The sequence below is a fragment of the Musa acuminata genome, chromosome BXJ3-7 (assembly GCF_036884655.1).
Source record: "Musa acuminata AAA Group cultivar baxijiao chromosome BXJ3-7, Cavendish_Baxijiao_AAA, whole genome shotgun sequence".
In the NCBI taxonomy this organism is placed as follows: Eukaryota; Viridiplantae; Streptophyta; class Magnoliopsida; order Zingiberales; family Musaceae; genus Musa; species Musa acuminata.
Genome location: NC_088355.1, coordinates 73,474 through 100,145, shown reverse-complemented (window position 1 = coordinate 100,145; position 26,672 = coordinate 73,474). Strand labels below are relative to the sequence as shown.

General features: G+C 39.4%; 5 protein-coding genes across 7 annotated transcripts; 2 read left to right on the top strand and 3 right to left on the bottom strand.

Moving 5' to 3' along the window:
• Positions 1–3,709: 3,709 nt before the first annotated feature.
• Positions 3,710–5,235, bottom strand: LOC135643172 (uncharacterized). 2 transcript variants are annotated; one of them, XM_065159827.1, is made up of 2 exons: positions 4,574–5,235; positions 3,710–4,202 (listed from the first exon to the last, which is right to left on the bottom strand). In XM_065159827.1, the coding sequence occupies exons 1-2, from the start codon at positions 4,895–4,897 to the stop codon at positions 4,131–4,133; spliced, it is 396 nt and encodes a 131-aa protein (XP_065015899.1). In that variant the 5' UTR covers positions 4,898–5,235; the 3' UTR covers positions 3,710–4,130. The 2 variants fall into 2 exon arrangements, with proteins under 2 accessions (XP_065015899.1, XP_065015900.1); XM_065159828.1 differs by having other exon boundaries at positions 3,710–4,087; positions 4,574–5,231.
• A 3,846-nt stretch (positions 5,236–9,081) lies between these two features.
• On the bottom strand, positions 9,082–10,608 carry LOC135643164 (uncharacterized). Of its 2 annotated transcripts, none has more exons than XM_065159812.1 (2): positions 9,946–10,608; positions 9,082–9,574 (listed from the first exon to the last, which is right to left on the bottom strand). In XM_065159812.1, the coding sequence occupies exons 1-2, from the start codon at positions 10,267–10,269 to the stop codon at positions 9,503–9,505; spliced, it is 396 nt and encodes a 131-aa protein (XP_065015884.1). In that variant the 5' UTR covers positions 10,270–10,608; the 3' UTR covers positions 9,082–9,502. The 2 variants fall into 2 exon arrangements, with proteins under 2 accessions (XP_065015884.1, XP_065015885.1); XM_065159813.1 differs by having other exon boundaries at positions 9,082–9,459; positions 9,946–10,604.
• A 3,544-nt stretch (positions 10,609–14,152) lies between these two features.
• LOC135642210 (mitochondrial outer membrane protein porin 1-like) lies at positions 14,153–18,738 on the bottom strand. Its single transcript, XM_065158166.1, has 6 exons — positions 18,536–18,738; positions 18,376–18,443; positions 15,779–15,889; positions 15,118–15,207; positions 14,814–15,022; positions 14,153–14,687 (listed from the first exon to the last, which is right to left on the bottom strand). Exons 1-6 carry the CDS (start codon positions 18,576–18,578, stop codon positions 14,381–14,383), a joined length of 828 nt encoding a protein of 275 aa, XP_065014238.1. The 5' UTR covers positions 18,579–18,738; the 3' UTR covers positions 14,153–14,380.
• A 509-nt stretch (positions 18,739–19,247) lies between these two features.
• Positions 19,248–21,486, top strand: LOC135642990 (putative pentatricopeptide repeat-containing protein At5g40405). The gene has a single exon (XM_065159474.1). It carries the CDS (start codon positions 19,431–19,433, stop codon positions 21,396–21,398), a length of 1,968 nt encoding a protein of 655 aa, XP_065015546.1. The 5' UTR covers positions 19,248–19,430; the 3' UTR covers positions 21,399–21,486.
• Positions 21,487–23,424: 1,938 nt separating this feature from the next.
• Positions 23,425–25,460, top strand: LOC135642520 (phenylcoumaran benzylic ether reductase Pyrc5-like). Its single transcript, XM_065158732.1, has 5 exons — positions 23,425–23,721; positions 23,807–23,941; positions 24,379–24,616; positions 24,762–24,965; positions 25,061–25,460. Exons 1-5 carry the CDS (start codon positions 23,536–23,538, stop codon positions 25,225–25,227), a joined length of 930 nt encoding a protein of 309 aa, XP_065014804.1. The 5' UTR covers positions 23,425–23,535; the 3' UTR covers positions 25,228–25,460.
• The last annotated feature ends 1,212 nt before the right edge of the window (positions 25,461–26,672 follow it).

Here is a 26,672-nt window from a genome sequence, read left to right as displayed (position 1 = left end):
CGATCACATGACGGAGCCGCATGTGATCGACGGCATCCTCGGCTTCGATTTTAGGATCGTTGTTTTGATTTTAGAATCATCGATTTTTTATTTTTAAAAATTTAGAATTAAAAACGAATCGATTAAATTTTAACTCTGGAACTGAACCAGAATCATTAGTTTTAATCCCCGATTTCGATTCTGATTCAGTTGATTGTAATCAAATATTTTTTAAACTTAATTTATAATATAATTTTTTATTTTTTAAATTTTTAAATATTGATGTATATCCATAATAACTTAATAAGTCAAAATATGTAATGATAATTATGATATAATTAAAATTTTTGATATAAAATTAAGTAAAATTATAAATCATAATCAATATCGATGACGATGGAGGTTTCGATTCCTATAGTCCCTTTAGTTGATAGGTTGAATAAGAGATCATTTTCTTCGCAAATGATCTCTTATTTTCATTTTATCGCCCCCCCTTGTCCACATGCTTGAGTTTATTCTAATTCAAGAGGTTATGTTTGATCTGATTTCATTTCATATTTATCCTCTCGTGTTAAAGGTTTGCTTTAAGTTATCATCAATAGTAGAGTAGCTAATATTTGACTCGTGATTTTTGTTAAAAATTATAAATTTTATTGCATATCACACCTTCATACTATCACCAAATTTAAAATGGAGTTGTTAGATGCATATCAAGCTTGGAGTTCGACTATTCCCTTGATTTTTTTTTTTTACTTTGTACTAATAGTTTTTTCTCTCAAAGATTTTACTCTTGCTAATTCGATTAGTTGATTTGTCAATGCATTTTTAAAACCAATAGAAATTTTTTTAAAAACTAAATAATATTTTTCTAAAATTATTTTTATTATTCTATAAATATCATTGGTTGTATATGCCATTCGAAAATTATTTTCTAAAGTGATTTTGTCCGGTTGCATTTTTAGGCATAGGCTCCCTAATTGCGAGGGGCAAAGCCTAAGCCTGCGGGTCTGCAGATCAGCGGTTCTCTTTATTTGTTATATCGAAGCGTAAACGACTATAAAAGGGTAGTTAAGAAGCAACATATATATAAAGTTTGTGTTGCCGAGATGAGAATGTTAATATATGGAGTTACTAGGAAAGATAGAAAAAAAATATTTTTATTTGTGAACAACTAGGTATCGCTTCAATAAAGGATAAGATGAGAGAAAATTGTTTAAGATTGTATGAGTATGTGTTTAGGAGACCTCCGGATGTGGTAGTTAGAAGAGATGAAATGATTAATGTTAGTGATACGAGGAAAGATAAAGGAATACCTAAAAAGACTTTAATAAGAACTATAAATAAATATTTAAGTATTTTGAACTTAACTAAACATATGACTTTTTACATATCTCAATAGCAGCAAAAGATCTATGTAACCGATCCCAAATAATTGGGACTTACGGGTTTGTTGTTGTTATTGGCAAAAAGGTATATTCTAATTTTACACAAGCTCCTTTTTATTTATTCAACCTCTGACACTATTTTCTCTCATCTGAATAAACATTCCCATATAACATTTTAGAGAAATTATGGCATTGAAAATAACATGATGAATAACTGCTTATATTTATCTTCTAGATACACTGTAAGATGGACTATGATTCCTTGCTCTAGCTGCTAGTCTAATAGGATAAATACATTATCATGACAATCACACTTCAACAGTATCGAAAAAATGATCAAAGATATAAAACCAGCACAACATAAAATCAAACACAAAGTATTAATGAAAATTAAAATATAGGTCTATAGTTTGCATGATTTATCTTGTTACATTGCAGTTCTTTTTTTCTTTTACCTGAAACACCCCAGAATAAGCTGATAAGGATATAATATACATATCCAGGTTAAACAAACTATATAAAATGCACAAATAGGCATTCAAAATTGCTAATAATGATGCATCTCACAATAGTATTTACACCAACATGCACTCATATTGTATCCTTTTGGGCAATGCATAAATCCTGAGTGCATAAATATTCTTGGATAGAATCGAGTCCCAACCAGACATAGTTTAGCTGGGATGTATCTTTTGTTTAAGATAAAGGAAAGCTTTCAATCTTTAGTGAGCACCAAGGATTCATATTTCGACTGTACTGGTTGGTCTAGAATGATTAATGATAAGTTCCTTATATACCTTGTATGCCAGGCCTAGATAGGATGGTGCATCCCAGTTAAAAGAAAACATAGCAGATGCACTAAACCAAGCTTTCAAAACTGTTGAGTTTAAACTTCTATACATCTTCTGGATTTCATCATGGATAAACAATAAAAGGCCTTTGGCGAGAAACAGCGTCTGAGTTTATTTATCATAGATCAGGAACTCAGTCTCCATATCTCAAGTTGTTTGTCATCACACTAAAGAGTTATTCAAGCTTTTGACAAGATTACTACTCCAAACAAAGAAGCAATACCTCATATGTTGCTAAATAATAAAGCATAAACTTTTGCCTTCCGAATATATTATTTCCATAAAACCACCATTACCCATTGTGAAACAGCTAACCAATTTCTTTAGTTATATAAGTATCACAATTCCTTCGAAATGAATATACTCATAAGGAGCTCATGTATGTCATCATATCTATCATAAGTATTAGAACCTACAACTTGATTTAGTGGGACAATGATGAGCTGGTCATGATTCTTGCAATTAAATTTATATTGAGGCTAATCATCATGAAGTTGCTGCAATTGAATTGGAAGCCCTGGAAGAGATGAAAGGCCTTAAATAGGAGAACATGAGGAGCTGCACAAGTGTATGATTGGGCTTTCATCCATGCCGCTTTTAGATAGAGACATGATTGCAATGCAATATAAAAAATTCCAGCCAGTGTTTTTTTGTCCTAGGCAATCCAATCCCAATTCCAGTTGCATGTTTTTAGTCTTCGAATGTCTAGGCAAGGTCATTGTTCATGTTAATTTATCTCTGCCATGATACATAACCAACTTGAGTAGATTGACTCAGATTAGCCATAAAATATTTCATTTCATCCGTGATGCATTTCTCAAACTCGAATTGTACTCTCACCGACCCATCTTGAACAAAATAAGGCTTGCATCAAGATACTAATGGAGCAAAAGGTTGGCAAGAGCTTGCTTGCTCTAAAACTGTTACCAAGAGGTGTATGGTCAAAGTTCACCGAAATTTCCTAACTTTTCTCTTTTTTTAAAACATTGCCACGGACAAGAAAAAACACAACGATTCATCACCTACTACATTCATGTTAAGGCCTCTTCACAGATTACAAAAGCATAGATCCGATTAAAATGAATTTATTAAACAAGTGAAATGTTATATTTGGCATCATAATGAAATGGAAAATTAGCAGTGTTTGAAAATTAAGAGCAATGCTTGTACCTTGTTTCTTTTATTCCTTGGATTTAGGGTCTAAAGTTTGAATGAAGCAAATTGTTTTCAGCCAAGAGCCACCCAAAAACCCAAATAGTTTTGTTAGATTCTGCTTGTTGTGATTGCATTTGACCCAGTTCCAATAAGTTTGACAAATCTAAGGGGTTTTGATGGTTGTGATACAGATCCAAATATAATTAAAAGAAGACTAATTTTGGATGAAATTGAATGGCTTAGGTTTATAATACCAGTATTTAGGCTGCAAGCACATAATACTGGGACTTTAAACAGTTAACAATGTCACTTTTCTGTAAAAATCAGATCAAACATAACTTTCAGGTGAAAATCCTTGTGGTGATTGAGACCACACAACCCAATTTGCATAAGATAACATACGAATAATGATCCCAATGAATTATCACATAACTTTTTTGGTACAAATTAGCTTAAAACTAATTTTTATTCGATAGGTCACTTCTTTATAGGAGGCATTGTGCAAGTGCCTCAGCCATGGAATGACTGGGGGACGATGGGGACTCCAGAGCACCTCTTTTTTAAACTTTGGACGCTATCAGAGGACATTCTTGTCTCCTTACGGATGCCTGTTTCCTTGTCGATAGATGACAAATGGGTCATTTATTACTGCATATTCCTTTTTCTCAATTCCATTTGATATCAGAAACAGGACAATATATACAATCCGACGTGGTCCTGTACAAAGATAGTATATCTTGTTGAAAAATGATCAGCCGCTTTACAAGTGGTCCGTTGAAAATTCAGATTGTGGAAACATAAACCCTCTTATCTTTCGAACGTTTTCCGGAGTCTTGTCGACGAAGAGAGAAAACAAAGTCCAAACAAGGGTACAAGTTGTTAGAAGCGTTTAGAATTGTCCAGCGCAGTTATGAGTCATGACAAAAGCCCATTTGAGCCAAACCAATCATTAAAGGTTGAAGACGGAGTAAAAAAGAAAAAAGAAGATGAGATCCAGAGAAAGCTAAACGAACTTAGGCCGAGTCGTGTGACCAGTAGTAGATCAAAAGGAAGGGGCATAATTTCATTATCTATCCACAACGAATAAGGATTGGAGGGCGTAACTCATGAGGGTTAAACATAACAGCAGCAGCAAAAGTAGGTTGTTAGCATGATATGGTGCATTGGTGCGCTAATCAGCATAAATCTCAAATTAGTCCGTACCTTGGGCGAAGGATAATCGAGCTTGCCAGCGAATCCCTGGGGTTGCGCCTCCAGATCCGCGGACAAGAGCGTCCCCCTCTGGAAAGCCGAGACAGGCCCTCCTCCGCCGCGCTGGCCGTTGTCGGAAGAAAAGAGGAGAGGGGACCTGGGGCGGAGGAAGCGCTCAAAGATGGCCATGGCAAGGAACATGGAGATGAGGATGGCGGTGGCCACGAAGCCAAATGAGACGGCGTTGACGGAGTCGTCGAAGTGCCGCCACCTCTCCTCTCCTCTCAGAGCCGCCACGTTCAGCGGCGCCATCGTCGGGCCCCCGCTCTCGCCCATCCCTCCCTCTGGCGTGCTCACTCCCCACCCACTGCTACGGAATTTCTTAGCACCGTAGCTCCGTCATTCCGCTTCCTCTCTCCTCGTCCTCCACCACCAGCACTGCCACCTCCTCACTTCGTGGCCTTGTGATGAACGGGGACACTCAAAATGGCCTTCCGTAGGGCATCACATTCCTGGGCGCGGAGGAGAAGCAGACAGGAGGGAAACGGTGGAGACAATGACGCTTGACGACGACGACGACGATGATGACTAGCTCTTTTATCTCTCGGACGCTCGCGGAGAAGGCCTGATCTGTCTTTGTATCCGCTTGGTTAAAAAAGACTGACAGTGGGGTCACTCACTCTCGGGGCTCTCAGCTTTTGTTTTCTACTCCCGAAACGGAGTGAGAGGAAAGGAGAGAAGCGGCAGGGTATACGTGGAGAAGCGGCAGGGCTCCAGATTCGACGGTATCCTTGGCGACGAAAGCCGGATGCGATCACATGACGGAGCCGCATGTGATCGACGGCATCCTCGGCTTCGATTTTAGGATCGTTGTTTTGATTTTAGAATCATCGATTTTTTATTTTTAAAAATTTAGAATTAAAAACGAATCGATTAAATTTTAACTCTGGAACTGAACCAGAATCATTAGTTTTAATCCCCGATTTCGATTCTGATTCAGTTGATTGTAATCAAATATTTTTTAAACTTAATTTATAATATAATTTTTTATTTTTTAAATTTTTAAATATTGATGTATATCCATAATAACTTAATAAGTCAAAATATGTAATGATAATTATGATATAATTAAAATTTTTGATATAAAATTAAGTAAAATTATAAATCATAATCAATATCGATGACGATGGAGGTTTCGATTCCTATAGTCCCTTTAGTTGATAGGTTGAATAAGAGATCATTTTCTTCGCAAATGATCTCTTATTTTCATTTTATCGCCCCCCCTTGTCCACATGCTTGAGTTTATTCTAATTCAAGAGGTTATGTTTGATCTGATTTCATTTCATATTTATCCTCTCGTGTTAAAGGTTTGCTTTAAGTTATCATCAATAGTAGAGTAGCTAATATTTGACTCGTGATTTTTGTTAAAAATTATAAATTTTATTGCATATCACACCTTCATACTATCACCAAATTTAAAATGGAGTTGTTAGATGCATATCAAGCTTGGAGTTCGACTATTCCCTTGATTTTTTTTTTTTACTTTGTACTAATAGTTTTTTCTCTCAAAGATTTTACTCTTGCTAATTCGATTAGTTGATTTGTCAATGCATTTTTAAAACCAATAGAAATTTTTTTAAAAACTAAATAATATTTTTCTAAAATTATTTTTATTATTCTATAAATATCATTGGTTGTATATGCCATTCGAAAATTATTTTCTAAAGTGATTTTGTCCGGTTGCATTTTTAGGCATAGGCTCCCTAATTGCGAGGGGCAAAGCCTAAGCCTGCGGGTCTGCAGATCAGCGGTTCTCTTTATTTGTTATATCGAAGCGTAAACGACTATAAAAGGGTAGTTAAGAAGCAACATATATATAAAGTTTGTGTTGCCGAGATGAGAATGTTAATATATGGAGTTACTAGGAAAGATAGAAAAAAAATATTTTTATTTGTGAACAACTAGGTATCGCTTCAATAAAGGATAAGATGAGAGAAAATTGTTTAAGATTGTATGAGTATGTGTTTAGGAGACCTCCGGATGTGGTAGTTAGAAGAGATGAAATGATTAATGTTAGTGATACGAGGAAAGATAAAGGAATACCTAAAAAGACTTTAATAAGAACTATAAATAAATATTTAAGTATTTTGAACTTAACTAAACATATGACTTTTTACATATCTCAATAGCAGCAAAAGATCTATGTAACCGATCCCAAATAATTGGGACTTACGGGTTTGTTGTTGTTATTGGCAAAAAGGTATATTCTAATTTTACACAAGCTCCTTTTTATTTATTCAACCTCTGACACTATTTTCTCTCATCTGAATAAACATTCCCATATAACATTTTAGAGAAATTATGGCATTGAAAATAACATGATGAATAACTGCTTATATTTATCTTCTAGATACACTGTAAGATGGACTATGATTCCTTGCTCTAGCTGCTAGTCTAATAGGATAAATACATTATCATGACAATCACACTTCAACAGTATCGAAAAAATGATCAAAGATATAAAACCAGCACAACATAAAATCAAACACAAAGTATTAATGAAAATTAAAATATAGGTCTATAGTTTGCATGATTTATCTTGTTACATTGCAGTTCTTTTTTTCTTTTACCTGAAACACCCCAGAATAAGCTGATAAGGATATAATATACATATCCAGGTTAAACAAACTATATAAAATGCACAAATAGGCATTCAAAATTGCTAATAATGATGCATCTCACAATAGTATTTACACCAACATGCACTCATATTGTATCCTTTTGGGCAATGCATAAATCCTGAGTGCATAAATATTCTTGGATAGAATCGAGTCCCAACCAGACATAGTTTAGCTGGGATGTATCTTTTGTTTAAGATAAAGGAAAGCTTTCAATCTTTAGTGAGCACCAAGGATTCATATTTCGACTGTACTGGTTGGTCTAGAATGATTAATGATAAGTTCCTTATATACCTTGTATGCCAGGCCTAGATAGGATGGTGCATCCCAGTTAAAAGAAAACATAGCAGATGCACTAAACCAAGCTTTCAAAACTGTTGAGTTTAAACTTCTATACATCTTCTGGATTTCATCATGGATAAACAATAAAAGGCCTTTGGCGAGAAACAGCGTCTGAGTTTATTTATCATAGATCAGGAACTCAGTCTCCATATCTCAAGTTGTTTGTCATCACACTAAAGAGTTATTCAAGCTTTTGACAAGATTACTACTCCAAACAAAGAAGCAATACCTCATATGTTGCTAAATAATAAAGCATAAACTTTTGCCTTCCGAATATATTATTTCCATAAAACCACCATTACCCATTGTGAAACAGCTAACCAATTTCTTTAGTTATATAAGTATCACAATTCCTTCGAAATGAATATACTCATAAGGAGCTCATGTATGTCATCATATCTATCATAAGTATTAGAACCTACAACTTGATTTAGTGGGACAATGATGAGCTGGTCATGATTCTTGCAATTAAATTTATATTGAGGCTAATCATCATGAAGTTGCTGCAATTGAATTGGAAGCCCTGGAAGAGATGAAAGGCCTTAAATAGGAGAACATGAGGAGCTGCACAAGTGTATGATTGGGCTTTCATCCATGCCGCTTTTAGATAGAGACATGATTGCAATGCAATATAAAAAATTCCAGCCAGTGTTTTTTTGTCCTAGGCAATCCAATCCCAATTCCAGTTGCATGTTTTTAGTCTTCGAATGTCTAGGCAAGGTCATTGTTCATGTTAATTTATCTCTGCCATGATACATAACCAACTTGAGTAGATTGACTCAGATTAGCCATAAAATATTTCATTTCATCCGTGATGCATTTCTCAAACTCGAATTGTACTCTCACCGACCCATCTTGAACAAAATAAGGCTTGCATCAAGATACTAATGGAGCAAAAGGTTGGCAAGAGCTTGCTTGCTCTAAAACTGTTACCAAGAGGTGTATGGTCAAAGTTCACCGAAATTTCCTAACTTTTCTCTTTTTTTAAAACATTGCCACGGACAAGAAAAAACACAACGATTCATCACCTACTACATTCATGTTAAGGCCTCTTCACAGATTACAAAAGCATAGATCCGATTAAAATGAATTTATTAAACAAGTGAAATGTTATATTTGGCATCATAATGAAATGGAAAATTAGCAGTGTTTGAAAATTAAGAGCAATGCTTGTACCTTGTTTCTTTTATTCCTTGGATTTAGGGTCTAAAGTTTGAATGAAGCAAATTGTTTTCAGCCAAGAGCCACCCAAAAACCCAAATAGTTTTGTTAGATTCTGCTTGTTGTGATTGCATTTGACCCAGTTCCAATAAGTTTGACAAATCTAAGGGGTTTTGATGGTTGTGATACAGATCCAAATATAATTAAAAGAAGACTAATTTTGGATGAAATTGAATGGCTTAGGTTTATAATACCAGTATTTAGGCTGCAAGCACATAATACTGGGACTTTAAACAGTTAACAATGTCACTTTTCTGTAAAAATCAGATCAAACATAACTTTCAGGTGAAAATCCTTGTGGTGATTGAGACCACACAACCCAATTTGCATAAGATAACATACGAATAATGATCCCAATGAATTATCACATAACTTTTTTGGTACAAATTAGCTTAAAACTAATTTTTATTCGATAGGTCACTTCTTTATAGGAGGCATTGTGCAAGTGCCTCAGCCATGGAATGACTGGGGGACGATGGGGACTCCAGAGCACCTCTTTTTTAAACTTTGGACGCTATCAGAGGACATTCTTGTCTCCTTACGGATGCCTGTTTCCTTGTCGATAGATGACAAATGGGTCATTTATTACTGCATATTCCTTTTTCTCAATTCCATTTGATATCAGAAACAGGACAATATATACAATCCGACGTGGTCCTGTACAAAGATAGTATATCTTGTTGAAAAATGATCAGCCGCTTTACAAGTGGTCCGTTGAAAATTCAGATTGTGGAAACATAAACCCTCTTATCTTTCGAACGTTTTCCGGAGTCTTGTCGACGAAGAGAGAAAACAAAGTCCAAACAAGGGTACAAGTTGTTAGAAGCGTTTAGAATTGTCCAGCGCAGTTATGAGTCATGACAAAAGCCCATTTGAGCCAAACCAATCATTAAAGGTTGAAGACGGAGTAAAAAAGAAAAAAGAAGATGAGATCCAGAGAAAGCTAAACGAACTTAGGCCGAGTCGTGTGACCAGTAGTAGATCAAAAGGAAGGGGCATAATTTCATTATCTATCCACAACGAATAAGGATTGGAGGGCGTAACTCATGAGGGTTAAACATAACAGCAGCAGCAAAAGTAGGTTGTTAGCATGATATGGTGCATTGGTGCGCTAATCAGCATAAATCTCAAATTAGTCCGTACCTTGGGCGAAGGATAATCGAGCTTGCCAGCGAATCCCTGGGGTTGCGCCTCCAGATCCGCGGACAAGAGCGTCCCCCTCTGGAAAGCCGAGACAGGCCCTCCTCCGCCGCGCTGGCCGTTGTCGGAAGAAAAGAGGAGAGGGGACCTGGGGCGGAGGAAGCGCTCAAAGATGGCCATGGCAAGGAACATGGAGATGAGGATGGCGGTGGCCACGAAGCCAAATGAGACGGCGTTGACGGAGTCGTCGAAGTGCCGCCACCTCTCCTCTCCTCTCAGAGCCGCCACGTTCAGCGGCGCCATCGTCGGGCCCCCGCTCTCGCCCATCCCTCCCTCTGGCGTGCTCACTCCCCACCCACTGCTACGGAATTTCTTAGCACCGTAGCTCCGTCATTCCGCTTCCTCTCTCCTCGTCCTCCACCACCAGCACTGCCACCTCCTCACTTCGTGGCCTTGTGATGAACGGGGACACTCAAAATGGCCTTCCGTAGGGCATCACATTCCTGGGCGCGGAGGAGAAGCAGACAGGAGGGAAACGGTGGAGACAATGACGCTTGACGACGACGACGACGATGATGACTAGCTCTTTTATCTCTCGGACGCTCGCGGAGAAGGCCTGATCTGTCTTTGTATCCGCTTGGTTAAAAAAGACTGACAGTGGGGTCACTCACTCTCGGGGCTCTCAGCTTTTGTTTTCTACTCCCGAAACGGAGTGAGAGGAAAGGAGAGAAGCGGCAGGGTATACGTGGAGAAGCGGCAGGGCTCCAGATTCGACGGTATCCTTGGCGACGAAAGCCGGATGCGATCACATGACGGAGCCGCATGTGATCGACGGCATCCTCGGCTTCGATTTTAGGATCGTTGTTTTGATTTTAGAATCATCGATTTTTTATTTTTAAAAATTTAGAATTAAAAACGAATCGATTAAATTTTAACTCTGGAACTGAACCAGAATCATTAGTTTTAATCCCCGATTTCGATTCTGATTCAGTTGATTGTAATCAAATATTTTTTAAACTTAATTTATAATATAATTTTTTATTTTTTAAATTTTTAAATATTGATGTATATCCATAATAACTTAATAAGTCAAAATATGTAATGATAATTATGATATAATTAAAATTTTTGATATAAAATTAAGTAAAATTATAAATCATAATCAATATCGATGACGATGGAGGTTTCGATTCCTATAGTCCCTTTAGTTGATAGGTTGAATAAGAGATCATTTTCTTCGCAAATGATCTCTTATTTTCATTTTATCGCCCCCCCTTGTCCACATGCTTGAGTTTATTCTAATTCAAGAGGTTATGTTTGATCTGATTTCATTTCATATTTATCCTCTCGTGTTAAAGGTTTGCTTTAAGTTATCATCAATAGTAGAGTAGCTAATATTTGACTCGTGATTTTTGTTAAAAATTATAAATTTTATTGCATATCACACCTTCATACTATCACCAAATTTAAAATGGAGTTGTTAGATGCATATCAAGCTTGGAGTTCGACTATTCCCTTGATTTTTTTTTTTTACTTTGTACTAATAGTTTTTTCTCTCAAAGATTTTACTCTTGCTAATTCGATTAGTTGATTTGTCAATGCATTTTTAAAACCAATAGAAATTTTTTTAAAAACTAAATAATATTTTTCTAAAATTATTTTTATTATTCTATAAATATCATTGGTTGTATATGCCATTCGAAAATTATTTTCTAAAGTGATTTTGTCCGGTTGCATTTTTAGGCATAGGCTCCCTAATTGCGAGGGGCAAAGCCTAAGCCTGCGGGTCTGCAGATCAGCGGTTCTCTTTATTTGTTATATCGAAACGTAAACGACTATAAAAGGGATTCTTCCTCGTCCCCGATGCTCGTGCTCCAGAAACAACATGGGAATCCGTGGGGATGCAAAGGAATAACCAACGCTCATACAACTTGGAGGACGGAGGAATGTAAGTCCAACTTGAAACGAGGCCGTGCCGAACCAAAGCCGACTAGGTGCGTTGGGTACGGCAGGCTGGGTCCACGGGCTACGCATGGGCTGCCGTGAAAGCGGTGGACACCCCAGGATGACTGATCAACCACCCACATGGGTCTGTAGGCGAGGCCAGCGAGGCGAGATGCGTCGGAGAGGACAGTGGGCCAGGGTAGACACTTGTCCGGCGGGACTTCAAAGCGGGGGTACGAACTAAAAACATTGAGAGGTGAGGTGAGGTGAGGGCGGGGGTTTGCCACCGACACGTCAGGCACCGATGTCGGCCCAATCGGCGTAAGTTGGAAACGGTCGGGTTCGCATTGCCTTCTCTACACTCTTTCGCCAAAAGAGGGACGTCGGACGGACGGACGGACGGTAATTGTGATGTGAGGAGCGCCCAATCCTGATGCGGGTCACGTCGGATAACATGTTTCCATCCAGTTGGATGAGTTACTACGACACTTGCGTTCGCGGAGGCATGGAGCCGTGAAACAAGCATATATACCCTTAGATAATACGATTAAGTAGTACCTATCGTCTGTCATTGATTGTTTCATACACCATCTTGAAAAAGAGCAAAATATTAACAAGTGTAAAAGAGATGAGGCATAGTTATAGGGAAGCTTAAACAAAGCCTAGAGATGAGGAAACTTACATTTTTATCCGCCGGTACAGTCTCACCTTCACAAAGAACCACAAGGATATGAGTTTATGAATAAAAACTTCTACAACCTGTCCCTTCCCATTCTCGCATATATATATATATATATATATATATATATATATATATATATAGTTCAAATGACAATAATCATTTGAGAAATTTCATTACTGGCATATGAGAATACTGAATGCTAAGCACAACTTACAGCTAAAAGTGACTTCGTGTATTCAGAATACTGAATGCTAAAGTGACTTCATGAACTTACAGCTATTTAATTTCATTGCATCATATCGAAAAAAAACCACATTGTCTTTTGCATCAGGATATTTTCACGTCTTCGTTCTTCGGCACTCTCTTCACGGGGTCACAAGTTCACGTAAACATAGAAGGCAGGTCGTTAGGTTGATAATAAAAAAAATATAAAATAGAATGCACAAGAATAAAATAGGCCTGAGCACATCATGGAAATGGATTGTCACATTTCGAAATATTAATCTGCATTTGATGTCATTTTCATATAATCTTATTTTTTTCAAAACCAATACTTTTAAACTTTGTGTGTACCAAGGGGTGTATTCACTAGTTGCTACTGCTATCAAGAACCGTAAGCTTTTGATTCCATGGCTGTAGAAAATGCAACAAGAGCACAGGAAAACATGATATTTTCTTTCATCGACTGTGGAAAGAAGTATGTCAGATCACCTTGTTGCAACGAGGTAACAGCTATTCAGTGCCTTCATCTTCTCATTGATTCTGTCTCTTCTTTTCTGCACAAGTTTGCACATGACACTGAGCCCTTCCATGGCTCGCTTCATTCTAGTAGTTCTTCATCAACATTGTACAAGATCACTCTTTTCTGCATCGTCTTATATACCCTGCATGGAGTCAGAATTAATTTAAGGATTAGATTTTGGCATCGAGAATCACAAGACAAGCTACAAACTGCATATATGATCCATAAAACTTCTCTTCCAGTGATAATAAAAGTAATGACTATGCTATAATGCAACTTAAATTATACTTGTTACTTGACCTCCAGCTTTATAGTACTCTCTTAGAGCTGATCATAGTAATAAGAAAAGCATCATCCAGTTAATGTTTAACTTTGACAGTATATATTCGGGCATAGTTAATGATTGTTCTCTATTTTTCTACGTGCTTCAACATTAAAAAGACCATCATTCAAACTGCTAGGTTGCTGGTTTTATGTGTAACTTCAAATTATTTTGACTAAAGTATTTCTAAGAGCTTAGTCTACAAGATGACCCTATGCATGGAAATTCGAGGAAGCTACGCTTACCCAAAAGGACAGTGATGGGACTCCTAATTATAATCCGTTGGAAAGCTACACTTACCCTTAAATGCTCAGAGAATGACATTACCCCCACTAAATAAACGTAGAAATACCAGTCGATCATATCTTTGTTCCAAAAGGTTAAGCATGCTAAAGATATGTACGCCAAATACCACTGGCAGAAAATTATAATCGGAGGAATACCAAAAAGCAAATTCTAATCATTTGATACCAATCTCTGCTCACAACCAGTTTATATATCTAGGAAGAAAATGGTAATATGCAGGGCAGCATCTGGTCTCAGTCGCTGGATAAGAATTATTCTTACAGACTAGTATCAAAACAAGCAGGGAGACAAAGCCCCCATGCCCAACGTTAAGCAACTACAAGCATGACAACAACTAAAAATGATGCTGCCACCAATCGGGGCATAGTTCCTTCTAAACTTATTCCATTCCATTAAATTTTGAAACGGAAGTACATTGCAAACAATACCCAAGAACTTTTCATCATGGCTTAAGCACCAAGGACAAGCCTATTTTTGAACTCTTCTCAATGGCCTTGGTGTCAACCTCTCCTGAGATGGTGAAAAATGATTTGGGCTTCCACTCATGCTGGATAAGAGCACTAGCCTTGCCATAATTGTTGAAGCGTGCCTTTATTGTGGTCAGAGGGTCGAGCGCATGCTGAGTTCCAAAGGCGAGTGTGTTCTCGTTGCTAGAGAAGCTATGGGTCAGCTCTGCACCAACTGCTGTGCTTGACAAAGGGTTAACCAAGTGGTAATAGGAAGCACTCAAGCTATCTCCCTTGTTATTCCTGCATGCAAATAAAAGTCAAAATTTACCATAAATATCCAAGACCATGCTTAGAATTTGGCATTTTCACCAAAATATCAAAAAAATTCTTTATTTGGTGAAATTTTACTTGAGAGAAAATACTCACAGAGCCAAGGCAGCAATAAGATCAGCATTAGTGATGCTCAGACTGGCATTGTACTTGATAAAATTCCCAGTTGCAGTATCAAATGCCACATCGGCACCAACTGAGACAGTCTTAGATCCAACCACACCAGAAAAGTTAACCACAGGATTTGCAGTCAATCCAATGCTTGCATTAACCCCAGCATAATCATGCAAGTAGTGAAGCTCAACCTGAAAAAGTAGTTTATTTAATGATTGAAATGAAAAAGAGAACAATTATGCTGAACATATCTTCATCAACAAAAAATACAACTAGAACTTCTCACCTTCCCAGACCTCTGATCTGGAATAACAAAGCTGAAAATTGTCTTCAAACCTGGGGTGGCAAGTTCATTAATGGTAACTGTAGTTGTCACCTAGCAAGTATGACAATAATAGTTATGACCATCTGGTAGAAGAAAATTTTCATATACAAAAGGAAGCAGTACATCCTCTCATGTCTGTTTTTAGTGCCCTAAAAGCAATTGACTTGAGAATACACAAGCTCAGTATCATCCATCCTGAAAATGCCATTTTCATGATAAGTAAAACCATGTGGTTAATAATCATCATTGACTTGGCTGCATCACCATTTATTTTATCAAGTTATTTTGTAAATGCAAATATTAGTTACTGGTTAACCATGTTATAATGCAAAACAGATCAACTTATTATGACTATGGAACATTTGGCTGGAGAAACAATTAAGTATGAGATACAAAAGGTAAAAAAAATAAAACAAAAAACATGCTCCATAAGAATAATGGTCACTTCTCCATAGGTGCTCCAAAATTGTGCTTAATAACCACAACAAATTGTATGTACCATGGCCAATGAAACAGCATAACATTTCTCATATTTTCAGAAACTATTACATCTAAAAGCCTTGTGCTTCATACACCATACATGTCAATTCATAAACAACAATGAAATGGTAATAAATCTTACATTTGAATCTGAGTTTGTCTTCACATCAAAAGTGATGTTATTGTTCTTTATCTGAGACTGAATCTCACCAAAAATTATATCATTCTTCCTTGTACCCGAAGCTGTAATTGCCTGCAGCAGAGAAAAAGATCAAACAACTAGAATGGTAGAGTGTTGCAAAAAAGGTAGAAACTTAAGGATCACAAATGCCAAGAAGCTGACTGTCAGCAAACAAGCTCTCTACATGGATGATTGAACTAGAAAGTTCTAACCATCATGTTTCCTAGATTAGTAGAATCAACAAGAAGACCAAGTTCCTGAATACTTGGAGGTGGCCACATGAATCTTATCCACCATTACTTTTCCCATAAACTAGAAATATATATTTTAAGTAAAACCAGACTCAAACAAGCCAAACCAATGTAGAAAGAGAAGACAATGTACAATGCACATTTAATATATTTTTTAGTAAATTCAGTTTCTCCAGTAATATGCATATTTATAAGACCCACAGCTTAAACTAGCCAAACCAATGTAGAATGGGTCAATATAAATCAAAGTTCAAAGCACATTGGTTGTCCACCTGAACAAATTCTAACCGTCATATGCCAGCACCAAGACCATAATTACTTCACTAGCTTTCCCTTTTCCATGAGATCATATAGAAAGTCAATTAAGAAATTGCCAATATCCCATAGCATGTGCTGAAAGAACATAATGGTAATTGAAAATAACTTATATCCAGCAATACACAAGGAAGGATCTTTAATGGTGGTTGTTGCTCTAAGTGCTCCAGACAGTCACATACTTTAAAAACAGGAGCAGCTGGATGAGTGTCAAATGCCATGAAAACACGAACAAACAAAAAATTAGTGAAGCTAACATGAAACACACAAAACTAGACTGTTTTATATTAGCAGACAAGATATGGAATGGGGAAAGAATATTATGACTGGAAGGCCTGACCTCTAAAAAACAAAAGAGGAAGGAGATACTATATCCTGTCACCACTAAATGATAGGCATGCTAACATCACCACATGCCAAAAATTCTGTCCCAGGACTGCTAGAGTTACATTGTATAGTAAAATACTATAGCGGACTCCTAAGAGACTATGATTATGAAGTGTGTAACATAAGACCAGTTCATGACAAGCAAATATATTCTTTTATTTAAGAATAGAATAAGCAAAAGAGAGAAGAGAAATAGATAATATAACAAAGAATAAGTATTAGACTCAGCTCATTGTGCAACTGCCAGGGATGAAAATCTCACCTCCGCACATCTTATATATGACTGATGGAAATTCACCATTGGAATGTCCTCATACAACTCACACGTTGTCAACTTATACTTTGTGGAAAAAATATTCTTTCATTCATTAATTCTCTAATTTTCAATTACGATTCATTTTTTCCTTTTTATAGACCTCAAATAATAATATTCCAAAAAAAGATATGTTTTTAAAAATGAAGAAGAATACAATAATATCCCAAAAATCAAGTCATATCAATAATCAAACATTGCATCCTTTATAAAGGTATGTTTGCATCCTTCCTTCTGGATTTTCATTTTTTTCATTCTTTTTGGCAATCTTGGTAATTAATATAGAATTATAGAAGATTTTTCATATGGAAACTTATGACATTTGCAAAATATCCCTAAATTAATAAAATTTATTCAATAAAAAAATAAAAATTGTCCCACATCAAAGTGATTATGGTAAACAACCAGAAGAAAGCAATTACAAACCAAAAGGTCCCAACTATCAAACAAAAATAACTTTGCTGCACATAAAGACTGCTTGTTGTCATATTACGATCCAATTTTTATCTCAATCATAGTCACAGCTTCTGGGAAAAAGTCACAATTGCTCATATCATGCCTACACTAACACCACAAGTCTTGGGTCATGACTACTGGGAGCTAGTTACATGAATCTTTTCACACCATGAGCTCTGTCGAAGGCAATCATGCGCCAAACATCTAAAAAATTCAAGGTAAAAGTATATTCCTACTTCTGAGGATCTTTCGGCACTTCAGTTTACAGAAAGAGCCAAATGTTGAAACAATTGATCTGCAGTGCAATCAACAGATCAAAGATATCTAATGGTCCAATTTAAGTACCACAATAAGATATCTCAGACCTGTTAGGGATTCCAGTTGCCCAGAGACAGTTACGAATAATCCTACCCTCCTACCCTCAGAGTAAGATCCTCTTATAACTTGCACAAAGGCCAAACAAACATCAGTATTTGGAAAATATCCAAGTGGCATTTCTACCCTTGTCATTCTTTTAAGCACAATCTTCCTTGCTTGGAGTCCATCAGACGATCCATAGATCAATCAGAGGAAAAAAAAAAACCACCTATACAACACCCCTTTGGGTCATAGATTGTGAGGTTTCAAAAAGAAATCGCAAGCCATAGAGGCATCTAAGTGATTTCGAGATTAAGTTTACACAACATGACTAAACTACATAAATACATCCATTCATCGGAAGGAGAGAAGCTAAGAAGATAATCAGCAAATATATGACGCCAAACCCATTTCCAACGACACAAAAGCAAGATCAACGAGCAAGAAAAACCGAAAAGAAAAAGAAAATAATCACTTACGACTCCATTTGCGGTGCAGGTAGTGACGGTAAACTTGTGGTCAGTCTGATAATCCTTGTAAAGAAGATCTGCAAAAAAAAATCAAAGATGTCCAGCATAAAGACGGAAAAAGGAAGGAAAGAAAGGATGGAAAAAAAAAAAATGACAGAAAGTAAATTACCTCGGGCCTTTTTGCCGATCTCGGAGTAGAGACCCGGACCCATGAGACCGAAGGGCAGAGTGGTAAGGAAGATAAAACGTCGCAGCGAGGAAAGGCGGAGAGAGGACAGAGCGGCGCCTTCCTAAATATTAGTAAATATCAACAACGTGAAGTGAGACGGATGTGGAGGAGCGAGCGTGAAGGCCCTAATCCGCCGTGAGAACCATAAGACGGCGATGAGACCGACCCGTTGTTTGGTGCAGGGAGATGACAGCCGTTGAATTCGTGGGGTCAAGTGCTCTGGAACCGCTAGATGAACTGTCAGGTCACCCGGATTGATTTCTGGGGCGGGTTATGCCCTTTGACTGCTGGGTGCAGCCGTCTATCGGAACGAGCCCTCGAAGTATTTCAGGGATGATGTGACCGACATGACACGTCGACCCACATATCATTGTGACAAATTACAGCAGCGACGGCAATCGAAAAAAAAAGAGGGCCAAAACCTCAGTCAATTTGTTGAGTTTTTCTCTCAGCATGCATTCAGGATAATTGAAGTTGGGCACTTATCCTCTTGGATTATTCTACAAATTTGATCCTTGAAAGTTGTTCGGATAATCAAAATTTTTGTTAGGAAAACTCTCCGTTCTAAAATTTATCTCGTTCCATCATCAATTTTGATTCTTTTCCGAAATAGCTATCCGGCATTCCATGCTCAAGTCTCAAATTGTTAAAGCATATCTTGTTCAGTCTCAGCACCGGTCTTGTCCATCTCCCCCGGTAGAGTACTTCTGCGTGGCTGCCAACGCTGCCTCCTCGCTCTGCATTCTGCCATGAAAATTGTTCCACGTCGACATCTCCAGTGCACGGAGTGTGTTTCTATGCGACTCCTATTGTTCAGGCAATGCCCCTTCTTTGAATGACGACTAAAATTATCCCTCCCTCCACACCGCTCGACGCCGCGCGTGCCCTTGCGATGACAACGTCACTTCGGAACATAATCACCAGACACAACCCCATAACGCTTCTCGACTCATCCTTCGGCCCCGTCACCCTTGCCCACGTCCACCAAATCCACGCCCAACTCCTCGTCCATGGCCACCTCAACCACCCCCTCCTCTTCGTCCAGTTCCTCGCTGCCGTCGCCCTTCTCTCGCCCAGCAACACCACCCCCTCTTCTCCTCAGCACCACGAACGACAACTCCTGCTCCTCTATTCTCAGCGGCTTCTCGATTACTCTCCGCACCCGCCCACCACCTTCGTCCTTAACTCCTTAATTCGCGCCCACTCGAGAGGCCCTGACCCGGCCCCTGCCTTCCGCTTCTACCGCCGACTGCTCTGCTCCCCCGACGCTCTCTCCCCTGACCGCTTCACCTTCACCTTCCTTGTCGGCTCCTGCGGCCGAGGAGGGCCCTCCTCCGCCGCCGGGGTCATTGCACATGCCGCCGCCCTCCGCCGCGGCTTCGTTTCCAACCCCCACGTCCACAGCGCTCTAATCCGCATGTACGCCCAGTTCGGCCTCCTCGACGCTGCCCGCCGCGTCTATGACGAGCTTCCCGACCCTGATCTCGTTTCCCGCACAGCCATGCTTGGAGCCCTTGCCGCCGCTGGTGACATTGTCCTCGCCCGCGAGTTGTTCGACAGTATGCCCCGCCGGGACCCCATAGCCTGGAACGCCATGATCGCCGGGTACTCGCAGGTCGGCCGTTCCAGAGAGGCGCTGGAACTGTTTTCCTCAATGCAGTTGGAGGGTGTCAGAGTCAGTGTGGCGACGTTGGTCTCGGTCCTCACCGCATGCGCCCACCTGGGCGCGCTTGACCAGGGCAAGTGGGTGCACGCCTACATGCAAAGGAACAGACTCCGCGTTACGGTAACGCTCGGTACTGCCCTCGTAGACATGTACTCCAAGTGTGGCGACGTCGGGAGGGGGATGGATGTTTTCTGGAGGATGCAGGAGAAGAACGTCTACACCTGGAGCACCGCGATGAGCGGGCTGGCGATGCATGGAGCCGGCAAAGAATGCCTCGATCTCTTCGAGCTCATGAAGGAACATGGCGTGCTGCCTACCGGGGTCACCTTCGTCTCCGTGCTTCGTGGGTGCAGCGTAGCTGGATTGGTCGAGGAGGGCCGCCGGCACTTCGACTCCATGAGGGATCAGTACGGAGTCGATCCATGGCACGAGCACTACGGTTGCATGGTGGACTTGTACGGGCGAGCTGGGCGGTTGGACGATGCCGTCCATTTTATCAATTCGATGCCCATTGAGCCGCATGCTGGAGCTTGGGGAGCTTTGCTCAACGCTTGCAGAATTTACAGGAACATTGAATTGGGCGAGTATGCAATGAAAAAGATGGTGGAGATGGAGTCGAAGAACCATGGGGCTTATGTCCTCTTGTCTAATATCTACGCCGAATCCAGGAACTGGGGAGGAGTTAACGATGTCAGGGAGTCGATGAAGGCCAAGGGTGTGAGGAAGGAGCCAGGTTGCAGCGTGATAGAGGTTGGTGGTGAGGTCCATGAGTTCTTTGTGGGGGACAACTCACATCCCAGGTACAGGGAGATCGAGGTGATGCTGCGAGAGATATCGAGGAGGCTTAGGTTGGCGGGGTACGCGGCCAAAACGAACGCGGTGATGTTCGACATAGAGGAAGAGGAGAAGGAGGATGCTGTGTGTTGGCACAGTGAGAAGTTGGCGATCGCCTTCGGGCTGATTGCCTCGGGAGAGGGCGCTAGCATCAGGATCGTGAAGAACCTTAGAGTGTGTTGGGATTGCCATGATGCTACCAAGTTGATATCCAAGGTGTTTCAGAGGGACATCGTCGTCAGGGACAGGAACCGGTTTCACCACTTCAGAGATGGGATGTGTTCTTGTATGGATTACTGGTGATGGCTTCCACTTCTTTTATTATTTTTATTTCCTTTTGTTGGAGCATCACATAAACACAATCGCCATACTTGTTTTTGATTTGCAAGAATTAACATTCTCACAACGATGAAGAGCTTGCATATGTATATGTATATGTATATGTATATGTATATGTATATGTATATACATATACATATACATACACACATATATATATATAAGGGGAAAAATGATTGATTTAACATAATCAAAACAAAAATTTCATATATATAGAATTATGATATATGTTAGTTGGTTTGTTCATGGAGTGAACGGTTTTGAGAATCTACTACGTCACTCTCCGAGATCGAGTTGTGTCGAATTACTCATATGTTATTAAAGACATGGGATATTCTTCTTTTACCATCCAATATAATGGTCTAATTAAAAATTTTCAAACGTGACGCACATGATTTCACCCGATATTAGAATTTCTTTACCACAAACATCAAACAAGTGATAATCTAAGCCATAAATCACTTTCCCTTGGCCTGCATCATTCATCATTTTTTTTTGAGAAATTGAGGCAAGGAAACACATACATTTTATGGATATGAAATAGGAGTACTAATATGAAGGGAAAGGATTATTGGATTACATGGATAGCAATGCTGTGGAAGTATTAATATTTTTTCCGATCTTATTGACATTGTTTGAGCCAAAGATACCGGAAACATAGTCAACGCCCATTATGATACGTTGGAATGGGCAGTGAGCCCATAGTGGCAAAGCTGTTTGGTCGTTTGGTTCTCGGAGTTGGTGTACCTACTATGGCTGCGACTTAAAGTGGAAAATCGATCACTATGATGTCAAAGTTTTAGATGTTTGGTTGGAGACCGGCACCTCGAGAAGCCTTCCTAATAAATGAAATGGTCCAACTCTTGATGTCATGGTGTGTGGCAAATATTTACATGGTGTATAATTATAGTATTTTATTTTTTCTGATTTGTTTTTTAGTCCTATTAGACAATAGAAATCTGGGCTTAAGTTCGCGTTGGCCTCGGGTGCCATGATCTTATCCTTCTTTTCTATCTTTCTAATAAATGCAATATTTTTTATTCTTTAGTGGCATGGCAACATAGCGGTGAATTCCTGGTTTTCTTAATGAGGTTCTCTTGGTCTTCCTTATATTATATCGGGAGAAAATGCCCATGATTAGTGGTTAGCTATTTTATTTACAAAGATATCAATGTTTATCCTTTGCTAACTTATTCCCTTCTCGTTCTTCCTCAACTCTTCTTCCCCAACCCTCTTCCACTCTCACGGTTCCCTCCACATTTAAAAGAAAGCAAAGAGAAGATAATGAGCCTAACTAGCTTAGGAGTTCACATTTATAGTTGTGAATCTGCGTTGACAGAGGAGAGCAATGGAGAAACTGCAACATTCGTGAAGGACGAGAAGAAGAAGAGTTCCACCTTCGTAATCGATTGCCTACGTGAATAAAAAAATTATAAGCATCACCTACTTGGAGAAATTCCTCTAAAGCAGATCAAGGTAGCTAGTGACAGGGCTTATGTCCTGGAGGTATACTTTAATATACACCATTTTGATTCATGGACTTCTCTAAGGAGACTACGTTTATGATATGTTCCTCACCAACTACACGTAGTCAATAACGAAGGTGAAACCCATCTTCCCTTTCCCTTGGAGATGAAGAGATATCATGGGTATGGTATAGGTTGGGAAATAAGAGTTGGCTAAGCAGAGACTTTGGCTGAAAGCTGATTCATGTGGATGCCATCATAAAATGTGCTGCGCCGTAGAAAGAAAGGCGGAAGACGAGACAAACGATAACAACAGACAAGAAAAATCGTAAAAGTGTTCAAACGTCATCTTTCTTCTAGAAGAGTATAAAGAAAGAAAAAGAAAACTGCTGACAGCTCATGCGGTGCGTCATCACCACAAAATGCCGCCATTCCTGGTCATCGATTCATCGGCAACAACCATGCAACACGGTAACCAACCATTCTCTTCCAGCTCGTTTTGTATGGTTTACAGGCGGGCCGCCGTAGGGATCGCCACTTCCTCCCTTTCTGACTATAAATATTCCTCTTCCTCCAACATCATGAACAAGCTACTGGTGCTTTTAAATCTTCATCACCATCGATAACAAACAAACATGGCGGAAGTGAAGAGCAAGATTTTGATCATCGGAGGGACGGGGTATATTGGCAAGTTCATGGTGACAGCCAGCGTTCGCTCCGGTCACCCCACGTTCGCTCTGATCAGGGACTCCACTCCTTCCGACCCCGCCAAGGCCAAGCTCTTAGAAGACTTCAAGGCCTCCGGCGTCACCCTTCTCCGAGTAACTTCTTCCTCCAATTCTTTCTCGTCATCTCACCTCTTCTGTTTTTCTTTTTTCTAATTTTTCTTTATCGCTGATGAGTTAGGGGGATTTGTACGATCACGAGAGCCTGGTGAAAGCAATTAAGCAGGTAGACGTGGTCATCTCCACAGTGGGGTTCATGCAGACGGCGGATCAGTCAAAGATCCTGGATGCCATTAAAGAGGCCGGAAACATCAAGGTTCTTAATAATTCTCCCCTGTTTCCTTTCCCTTTCTAATTTCTTCTGTGCGGGAATCCGGCAACGAAGCGGCCGTGAAATTAAATCTTTACGGAATCAAGAAAGATTCAAAAAAGAAAAAAAACTGTAAATGGCTTCCTGTTTCGGTGACTTTGCTTTTAGTTTGCCTTAATTGTTTTATCGGAGATTGCTATTGTTCAGTTTATAATCGTAGGGCCTCGCAGTTTTGCATCCTTGGTTTGCAATTTCACGAATATCGAGATATAAACAATGAATCTTCTAAGGTATCGAAACATGAACAATCATCTCTGCTAAATATGGCTCGTCTGTTTCTTTCACCGGTGAAAAGTCTATTGTTCTTCGGCGGTCACTTCTGAGCTTTTAGTTTCCTTCTTCTGAGCAGTTCTTGACAGTTGTTGTTCAACACGATTTCGCAGAGGTTTTTTCCGTCGGAGTTTGGGAACGATGTGGATCGTGCACATCTGGTGGAGGCAGCAAAACCAATTCTTGTCGAGAAGGTTCAATTTCGACGGACTGTCGAGGCATCAGGGATCCCGTACACCTTCGTGGCCTGCAACTGGTTCGCTGGTTACTTCCTTCCGACGCTGGCACAAGCAGGAGCTAGTGGCCTTCCCGTAGACAAAGTCACTATATTAGGCGATGGAAATGTCAAAGGTAAACGTATCAAAAGTACCCATCTCCGTGGATTTTCAGGAAATACGGGAAAAGAAATGATTTGAGTTTTCCGTCAGGACCATCAACAGTATTGGTATACTCTAAATAAGTCTCGCTTCTCACACATTTGTATTTGGATGTTCAGCTATATTTGTTGATGAAGATGATATCGGGACATACACCGTTAGGTCCGCCGATGACCCAAGAACTTTGAACAAGATTCTGTATGTGAGGCCGTCTGCTAACACTTTAACGCATAATGAGCTTGTATCTCTCTGGGAGAAAAAGGTTGGCAGGACTTTTGAGCGGGTTTACGTCCCTGAAGAAGAAGTTTTGAAGCAGATCCAAGGTGTGTAGAAAGACTTCCCGAGCTCATAGTTGTTTTGATTAGACACCAATCTGGTAATTTAAATCAACTCACTAACCATCTACTCATTTCTTCAGAAGGACCTTTCCAAATGACCATCATACTTGCGATCATGCACTCTGTTTTTGTCAAGGGGGATCACACCAACTTTGAAATCGATCCGTCATCTGGTGTGGAGGCTACTGCACTCTATCCTGATGTCAAATATACGACTGTAGATGAATACTTGAATCGCTTCCTCTGAGAATATGCCGCGAACATATTTCTATAGCCAATAAACACGCAAGTAAAACAGTTCAATGGCTTTCTCTGTGGCCAATGAACACGCCATCTAATAACATTGGCTTCTTGTTCTTGAGTTTGTCACTCCATTGTTATTCGTTTCACATGAAAGCTTATCATTTTAGTTGCTGCAATGGCATTGTACGCGCTTGATTGTTGAAAAGCATGGCTCCAAGTGATTCTGGATTTCTATCATTTTGATTAATAGCAATCATATGCTCTTTTTCTTTTTCCTGTTTCCTCTGATCACTGATTTAGAAGCTGGATGAGTTGGAATATTTCTTATTGAATCCTCCGGATCTGTAAATAGAAAGAGAAGAGTCGTTATACTTGCGTCCAAGTCACCTTTTTGAAGTGTCACATTACTGGTTGGAGCTGTGGCTTGGTATTGTCAACCGAAAGTTGATGAATCTCTACAAAAGCCATGAACACTTTGGGCGGTAAAGTCCACACAAGGAGGGTTTGGTTGAAAGGTTGATGGATGATCCGGGAGAGTTCATACGATACTTACGAAAACAAGGGAATTGACGATTTATACAAGTGATACATGCGACCTAAGGGATGTCTCACGACAATCTCTTCATGAGTGAAAACTTTCTAACAACATAGCTGAAAAGAGATAGAAAAGAATAACTGAAGAAGCTTGATTGTATTCACATGTCCGCTCCTATCAAGGACGTCAATCTTGAACCGATGTAATATAAAAAGATGGCGAGCGAGGGGTTTCGTGAGTGAGTCGGCTAATTGATCAACCGAATGGACATGAGAAACTCGTAGTTGACGACGGACAACTTGATCTCGCACAAAATGGAAGTCGATAGCAATATGTTATGCGTGAGTGGAACACTGGATTAGCGCACATATAGGTAGCTCCGACATTATCATAATATATTATAGGAGTAGAGTTGATGTTGAGTTCTTTGAGCAAATTTGTGACCAAATTGAGTTTTGCAGTGGCAGTGGTGATGGCATGGTATTCAGTTTCAGTTGTAGATCGTGTGACTATCTTTTACTTCTTAGAACTCCAACTGATTGGATTAGCGCCAGGAAGATAATATACCCCGATATGGATGTTCGATCATCAAAATTGCCTGCCCAATCAACATCGATAAAGGCATGAAGCTGAAGTGGAGAGTATTTATGAAGAAAGACACTATGATTGAGAGTCCCCTTAAGATATCATAGGACTCATTTGACCGCAGACCAATGCATAGTAGACGGTCTCTGTATAAACTGTGATAATTTGTTAACTGCAAATGAGATGTCGGAACGGGTGAGAGCTTTGTACTGTAGAGAACCAATGACTTGTCAGTATTGAGTGGGTTCCGTAGTAGGACTTCCATTACATAATTTGAGAGAGCCACTAGTAGATAGAGGGGTTGTAACCACATTTGCATCTTGCATGTT